Source organism: Monoraphidium neglectum (genome assembly GCF_000611645.1).
Source record: "Monoraphidium neglectum strain SAG 48.87 unplaced genomic scaffold scaffold02536, whole genome shotgun sequence".
Lineage (NCBI taxonomy): Eukaryota > Viridiplantae > Chlorophyta > Chlorophyceae > Sphaeropleales > Selenastraceae > Monoraphidium > Monoraphidium neglectum.
In genome coordinates, this window is record NW_014011092.1 from 1 (window position 1) to 8,237 (window position 8,237).

Below are 8,237 nucleotides of genomic sequence, written 5' to 3' on the forward strand. Positions count from 1 at the left end.
CACACACACACACACACACACACACACACGCACACACACACACACACGCACACACACACACACGCACACACCATCGTGACGCTCCTTCCTGCCCGTCCTGCAATCTCCACCTGCGCCCCTCTCCTCATCACACAACCCCAGCACGTCATCGCAAAAAACCGCCAACCTGCGGGTGCCCGCACTCCTCCAAGAGCCTCGCCACCCTGTCAGCCAGCCGCCCGCCCCCCTCCCTCGTCAGCGCCGCGCCGCCCTCCTCCCCGCAGCCTGCCAGCGCCGCCAGCGCCATCGCGCCGGCCAGCTGCACCTCCCCCATCTGCGACCCCAGCAGCCGCGCGAGCGCCGGCACGAGCCCCGGCGCGGCGCCGAGCGCGGCGCCGCCGCCGGGGCACGCGGCGAGGTGCGCGAGGGCGCCGGCCGCCTGGGCGCCAACCACAATTTGCAGCTCCCCCTCAACCCCGACACGCGCCATGGCAGACTGCCGCAGCGCGTCCAACGCATCCCTCGCGCCGCCTTCACCGCCGCCACCCGCTTCCCTCCCACCGCCGTCGCCGGGCGGCTCTGCCGCCTGCTGCTGCTGCTGGTGCTGCTGCGGCGGCGGCAAAGCGCCCGGGGCTCCCGTGTGCGGCCCTGGGCTGGGGCCCTTGCCGCCGCTTGCGCTCGGCTTAGTGCCAACGCCGCCCGCGCGCGCTGCCATCGGCGCGAGCGCGGGCCCCATAGGATGCCCGATCCCCCGGCCACGCCCGCCCGCGGGCGGCGTGCCCGGCTGCCGCGGCGGCTCCTGCTGCTTAGCCCCGCCACCGCCGCCGTTGCCGCCGCCGCCGATCCCGCCGGCGCCGCCCTTGCGCTGCGGCTGAAGTGCGTAAGCTGTCGCGTCGACGAGCGCGCCGACGACACCGCCATCGGCGCCGAGCACCGCCGGCAGCAGCTGCGCCGGCAGCAGCTGCTGCACTGCCAGCTGGCCGAGCGTGAGCGCTGCGAGCAGGCGCGCCGGCGAGTAGCGCGCCTTGCTGCCGCAGCCGCGGCCAGACAGCGATGACGTCAGCATCAGAAGCACCCGCGGCAGCGCCGGGTCCTCCGCCGCTGCCGCCGCCCACGCCGCGCCGCCGCGCGGGTGCGTCGTGAGGACCCAGAGCAGGCAGGCCGCCTGGCCGGCGGCTGCGTCGGCGGCCGCGGTGCCGACGAGCGGCGCCGCGCCGGGCATGCTGGGGAGCAGCAGCAGCTTTGCCATCCAGCCGAGCAGCTGCGCCCTAGCTTCCGCCAGGCAGTCGTCCAGGCCGTTCACCGCAGCCAATGAGATGAGCCCCGCGGCGGCTGCAGAGACGTCAAGCGCCGAAGACGCCAGCAAAACTGCCTCCGCGCCGCCGCGAGCGGCGCCGACTTTCCCGTCCCCATCGCCGCTTGTTGCAAACCCTGGGGCTGCGATACCGACCGCCGCATCAACCCAGCCCAGCAGCGCCGCGGCGTGCGCCACCACCGACTGCATGACTGCCGACCCCGCCAACCCCACCATTGCGGCCGGCGCCAGCTTGGCGCCGCCCGCGCCGCCGCCGCTGCCGCCGCCGCATGTGCCGCGCAGCCCGGCGGCGAGGCGGTCGGGGCACCGGCTCAAAAGCGACTGCCAGCAGCTCAGCGCGGCCACAGCCGCCATTGCCTCCAGGGCAGCGCCCGTCACCTTCCCCGGGTCTTGACCCGCGCCGTCGCCGCGGTCGTCACCGCCGACGTCGCCGTCGTCGTCGCACCCCACGCCGTCCGTGGCTGCCGCAGCCGCTTCATCGCTCATTAGCGGCTCGGCGCCCGTGCCCACGCCCATGTCCTCCGCGCCCGCGCCCTCGCCGGCCCCGCCGCGCCGCCGCGCGCTCGGCGGCGCGCTCTGCGCCCGCGACGCCGCTAGCGCCGGCGGCACGGGCACAGAAAGCACCGCCCCCGCGAGCGCGCCCACCGCTTCGCCGCTCCCCGCGAGCGCGCGCGCAAGCACCGGGTGCGCCGCGGCGTTCGCGGCCCACACCAGCACGCACGCACGCAGCGGCGCCGCAGCCTCAGCGGCCGGGCCAGGGTCGGCAACCGCCGCCGCGGCGATTAGCTGCTGTTTTAGGGCGGGCAGGAGCGTCGCCTGCTCCAGTATCATCGCCTCGACGCCCACCCGGGAAGACGACAGGTTCGCCAGCGCCGACGCCGCGCCTGCGCGCATGTGTGTGCGCGTGCAGCGAGCCCTTTGGTGCGCCGGCGCCGTCAGGGGCGCGCCCCTTTCCGGTTGCTTCAAGGCCGGGGGTGTGCAGCGGCTGGTGGCAAGCGCACCGCGGGAGAATGGCTGCGCTGATGCTGCTGGCTGCGTCAGCCTGCTTGGGCCCGAATAGCCTACGCTATAGGTGTTGGGGGCAGGCCAACAGGCATGAGAGGTGATCCAAGATGCTCAATCACTCACACATCTGCAGGTGGCCCGCCGCAGCCGCAACCTCCGCCATCCCCGCGGCCGCCGCCCCGCCCGCGCACGCGCCATCCCCCGGGGCCTCCGGCGCCCGGCGCCCGAGCGCCGCGGCCGACGGCGGCCGCCGGGCTTGGGACAGCAGAGCGGGAAGCTGCTGCTGGGGGTAGAGAAGCTTCAAAAGCAGAGGGACAGTGGCCGGGTCTCCAGCAAGCTCGAGCCGCCCCGCATCGCACGCCGCAAGGTTGCGGATGGCGCCTGCGGCAGTGGCATCAAGGTCAGCACGCGGCCTATCATGATGAGCGCGTGCCGGGCATTGCCAGCTGGATCAAGAACCCGCGGTTGCTGTCTATTTCCAGACCTGAAACCGGATCCCCTGAAAATACACCCATGCACAGCGCCGGCCCTGCGAGGCCGTGCAATGCAGCTCGGCTGCATGGCTGGACCGCAAGGCTAGCGGCTGCGAAACCCTCAGACCCACCAAGGGCCGCGGCCATCGCTTGGACGTCCCTCGCCTCCCTGGCGGCCCTCACGACCTCCCGCCCCAGCCCCCGCGCGCCGGCGATTACAGCCTGGCTCGCCCTGTGCGCCGCCAGGTTGCCCACCACCGCCGCCGCCGCGCCGGCCAGCGCCGCGTCCCCGCCGCAGCGCAGCGCGGCGGCGAGCGCCGCCGGCAGGCCGCGCGTGCTGGCGAGGCGGGCGGCGACGGGGGCCGAGGTGGAGAGGGCGGCGGCGGCGGAGAGTGACCAGAAGAGCGCAGTGTGGTGGGCCTCAAAAAGCAGGGGCTCCAGGGGCTCAGTGCTGCTCGACGGCGGCGCCGCCTGGACGGCCCTGAATGGTCAACATACGCGGGTCGGCGGCGGGCGTGTCGTGAGGGAGGAAACAGCACGGCCAATCGCGACCTGATACCAAAATCTTGACCTAACGTCAGGATCTTGACCTGAAGTCAATATCTCGATCTGACGTCAATGGATCAACCTGATGTCAAGGCAGACGGTGTTGCAGGGCACGTGGCGAAGGATTCGGATCCATGTGACGGCACCCCGCACGGCACACCTCAAAGCATCCGCCGAGTTGAGCGCCACCTCAACCAGGCCGCCGCACATCCCGTCCAGCGACCCGACCGCCGCGCGCCGCGCCTCGCCGCAGTGCTGCGCCACGGCCGCCAGCGCGCCCACCGCGTGCAGGCTGACTGCCACGTCCGGCCCCGAGGCAGGGCCGCCGCCGCCACCGCCTGCTGCCGCGCCCGCCGCGAGCGGGGCGCCGGCGGCAGGCGGCGAGCCGGGGGGCGGGGGCGCGTGCCAGGCCCCTTGCGGCACGGCGCCGGGGGCGGGAAGGGCGGCCGAGCGCGCGGTGGCTAAGAGCGCTTTGAGCAGGGACGCGGGGGGCTCTCCAAGGGCGTCGGCGCCGCCGGGGACGCACGCGAGGGCCCAGATTGCCTGGGGTGGCGGATGGAAGGATGGGAGTCGGTGGCCGCAGGGCGACAGTGAGCATGGCATGAGCCTCGCAGGGGTGTCGGAACGAGCGGCGTGCCCCGGCCTGCTGTAACCCTCTGGCTGGCCGGCCCCAGAAGCAAGAGCGTGCAGCGGCCTGCCCTTTGCCGTCGCAGCCGGCCAGTCATCGGTGCCGCCGCCCACCTGGATGGCCACCCCTCGCTTGAAGGACTCCTGCTCTGCCAGCAGCGCCTCCAAGCCCCTCTTCACGCCCTCGAGCCTCGGCAGCCGCAGGGCCCCGCTCGCCGCAGCCGTTCCAAGCGCGGCCGCGGGCCGCAGGGGTGCCGTCGCAGCGAAGACGGGCAGGCCGTCAGCACGGCTCGCCATGGCCTCACAGCAAAGGGCGATGAGCTCGACCGCCGACAGCCGAAAGTCGGCAGCATACACCGCCAGCTGCCCGGCAGCTTCGCGCCACCCCGCCGCGCCCTGCTGCCGAGCCTTCGCCGTCGATCGGAGCGAGCGCTCCTGCTGGGCTGGCTGCTGGTGGTGGGGCTGCTGCCCGCCGTCAATGCTCGCCCCGCCGACGGCGCTCTCGTAGCTGATAGCAGCCGCGCGCCTCTCGCACTCCAGTGAGTCCCCACACGGCCCCGCCGCCGCCCCTGCGGCCGTAAGCTTGTGGATCGTGCCCGTGCCGCCGCCGCGCGCGGCGGCGGCTGCAGCTGCAGCCATGCGGGTGGCGTGCAGCATGGCCTGTATCTGGGAGTTTGTGTCATCCTCCAACACCAGGTCAAAATGCCGCAGCAGCCGCGCCAGACGGGGCTCTCCCGCTTGCTGGGAAGATTCCTCGTTGCCGCCGCACCCGGGTGGGCGCGCTAAGGCTGGGGCCCTGGCCAGCAGCACCTGCCGCGGCAGCAGCCGCTGCTGCGCCAGGCCCAGCAGGCAGTCCAGCGCGACCGCCGCGCCCTGCGCCGCGGCCGCCAGCCGCCGCTGGCGCTCCTCGGACGCGCGGCCCGCCGCCGCGGCCGTCGCGGCCGCGACCGCCTCGGCGTCGTTGCCGTCCGAGGTTCCGAGGGACCCAGGGCTGTTGACGGCCCTCAGGGGTGCTTCCAAGTCCAGCATTGATATAAGGCTGTCGACAAGCTGTAAAGAGGGGGGTCAACAAGATCGAGAATATCCGTCGTTGTGGGTTTGGTAGACGTGTGGCGGGCCGACCGGTGCTGTGAACGGGTCCCAGCAGACCTGACCACAACGCTGCAAGGCTCAAGGCAGGGGTGGGGCTGCCAGGGTGCAAACAGCATACTCGGACGCAGCTCAGGGCGCCGGCGTGGGGGCAGGAACCCAAGCGCGCCAGGCTCACCGCCGGCTGCAGCTCCAGCGCGGCCAGGGCAGCCTCTCTGCCGGCGCTGAAGAGGGTGTGGACCACACAGGAGGCTGCGTGGCGGACGGCCGGCGCAGGCGGCGCGTGGGCGCCGTCCGCGGCGATCGCGGCGCCATCCTCACCCATGCCACCGATCGCCATCCGCAGCACCAGCTCTACCCGGCCCGGCCCCTGCCCGCCGACCCCTGCCGCCGCCGCCGCCGCCGCCGCCGCCGCCGCCGCCGCCGCCGCCGCCACTGCGTGGCCCTCTGAGCTGTCGCGACCCGGGGCAGGCCACTCTGCAATGTTGTCCAGCGAATGGTGCGGCGCTGCGCCGCCGCCATTTGTGCCGTGATCCCGCTGCCTGGCCGGCCGCGCGGGTGCACCCCACAGGGTGCCCTTGCCCAGCTGAGTCATGATGATGGAGGCCATGGAAGCGGTGCTGCTCTCCGGCGAGAGCGGCGGCTGCTGCTGCTGGTGGTGCAGCTGCTGCTGTTGCCCCTGCGGCTGCTGCTGTTGGCTGTCGGCCCCTGCCACGCCGGGCGACAGGGCGGCCGGCGCCTTGCCGGGCGGCAGCCCCGTCACCTGCGCCCAAAGGGATGCCAACGCCGACAGCACTGCAAATACTGCTAATTGAACCCTCTCCGACGTCCCTGCTTGTATTTCAGCTTGACCGCCCCCCCCTTGCGCTGTTGGCCCGACTCGTGCTGAGCGGTTACCAACAGTCTGTCGCACGAGACCCGTGCGCTCCTGCTGCAACGGATCGTTGGCTGCTGCGCTGGCAGCTTCCAGGCAGCTGCTCAGCACCTCAAGCGCCGCGGCGCTACCATGGTCCAGTGCGCTGCACGCGTCAATGCTGACAGCGCAGACTGCTGCCAAGGCGTGGACACACGCCAGCAGAGCCACCAGAGCTGTCGCGCACTGCTCAGAAGCCGCGGCCCGCTCGCCTCCCTCGCTCACGGGCATCAGGTGCGCCACGCGCTGCTGCAGGCCGTTCGCCTTTGTTGGTGTGGACACTTGAAGCGACGCCATCCGCTCAAGGCCAGGGCCAGCCGCCGAGCCCTGCCGCGCCAGAACCGCCAGCCGGGCGGCGCAGGCTAAGAGTGTCTCGGCGGGGCTTACGTTGCCGCTCGTGCCGTCGAAGCCGCTGCCACGACTGATTTGCGAGGCGCCGGCCCCACCAGCGGCGAGTAATGCCAGGCAGCGGTCCCCTGAAACCAAGCCCTCCAAAACGCTGAGGGCCGCGTGCCATGAGGTCAGCCACCGCTCAGCGCTGCCGCTGGTTCCGTCAGCCGCAGCCGCCGCCCGCATAGGACCCGCAGCCGGCGCCTGGCTGTCCAGCGCAGGGGTTTCCAACACTGATAACAGCGCGTGCAACAGCTGCTGCGCCGCCGGCGACCGCGCCACCGCGGCGCCGAACGCAGCGTGGGCCGCCAGCGCCAACACCAGGCGCAGCTGCGGTGGGCACGCAGACAGCTTGTCAGCTGCTGCCCCCGGCCCCGGGTCGCCGCTGACCCTGCTCGTAGCCCCTGTGGTCATCCTGCCCAACTGCCACTGCATCGCCGCACCCCCTACCCGCTGCGACAGCGGCAGCAGCATTGCCGCCAGCGCCGGCACGAGCTGCTGCTGCGCCAGCACGGACTGTGCCACTGCCGTGGGCCCAAGGCCGCAGACCAATGCCAGCAGGAGCTCAGCCACTTCTCCTAACTCGCCCGCTGCTGCATCGTCGCTGACTGTGCTACTGCGGGCGCCGCCAGGGCTGCCGGCAGCGGCGGCAGCGTTGGCGTCACGGGCCGCTGCCATGGACAGGAGCAGCGGCACCAGCTGCGTGCGGCCGGCCATGATAGGTGAGAGCCCCGCGGACGTCGCCGCGCGACGCAGCAGGCTCATGCAGCCAGCGACGCCCAGGCGCCTGGCGTCCGCTGCGCTGCAGCCGTGCTTTTGGTCGCTGTCGCATCTTTGCCTTTCGCCGCCGCCACTGCTGTCAAGCCTGGTGGTCGCTGCTAGTCTGTCCAAGAGCCCAATAATCTGGCCAAGGGCCCCTCTTGCCTGCATGATGGCCTGTGTGCGCAGGCCCGGGGTGTCAAAGCAAAACCATTGTGGCAAGATGATTTGCAGTCATGCCAGGGGTTGAAGTATTGCCAGGGCAGGCAGACTGGAGCTGTGCAGCAACACAGCAACCACGCACAAGAGACGGGCCGAGCTGGTGCAGTGGCTGCCCAAAGCATCCCACCGTGATGTCACCTGCGGGAATGCGTCCGCCGCGGCTGTGCTGCCATTGAGAACAACGCTCAGCGCGAACGCGCGCCAGCAAGCAGTGTGTATTGCGCCGGGGCCGCGCTCTGCCGTTCCTGCGGAATGCTCATGCAGCTGCTGCTGCTGCTGCTGCTGCTGCTGCTGCTGCTGCTGCTGCTGCTGCTGCTGCTGCTGCTGCTGCGGCGGCGGCGGCTGCTGCTGCGGCGGCTGGTGCTGCGGCTGCTGCTGCTGCTGCTGCGGCATCGGCTGCACAGCAGCTGTAATGAGTTGCGACAGCTGATCCAGCAATGCAGGCACTTGCTGCGCCGCTGCTGCCATAGCAGGCGCGATCCCCGCGTGCGCCGCTCCCCTGTGGTGCTGTGCAATGCAGGCCACCGTTGCTGCTGCGGCAGAGCTCGCCAGAGCCGCGGCTGGCCCTTCGGGTGGCTTGGGTACCACCAGCTGGGTGCTGATGTGGACCATGAGACCAGTCCTGTGGGCAGGACAGGCAGCAATGACTCTGGTAAGAGCAAGGGGCCCACATGGATAACAGTTGACCTTGGACGTGATGAAATATTGGTTGGGGCTAGTAGCAACTGCCATCCGTCGATCATGCAGCTTCTCTGGAACTAAATGTGTTCTGCTCACTTTTCATTGGCTGACAGGAGTAGCACAGCCCTGTCTTCACTGTCCGCAAGCGCCCTCACAGCCGCGAGCGCCGCTTGCCCGGTGCTTGCGTTGTGGTTGGTGTCCTCATTGCTCAAGCTCGCGGCCGCTCCCGGCGCCCGTG

At 71.5% G+C, this 8,237-nt stretch overlaps 1 protein-coding gene across 1 annotated transcript; it reads right to left on the reverse strand.

The window, feature by feature from the left end:
* Nucleotides 1-145: 145 nt before the first annotated feature.
* Nucleotides 146-7,273, reverse strand: MNEG_10970 (hypothetical protein; the record flags this gene model as incomplete). The annotated part of the gene is made up of 7 exons (XM_014040558.1): nt 146-2,178; nt 2,423-2,680; nt 2,904-3,253; nt 3,479-3,861; nt 4,060-4,995; nt 5,213-5,797; nt 5,948-7,273. Coding segments are annotated over 7 exons (5,871 nt in total), but the record flags the coding sequence as incomplete, so codon positions are not given.
* Nucleotides 7,274-8,237: the final 964 nt, after the last annotated feature.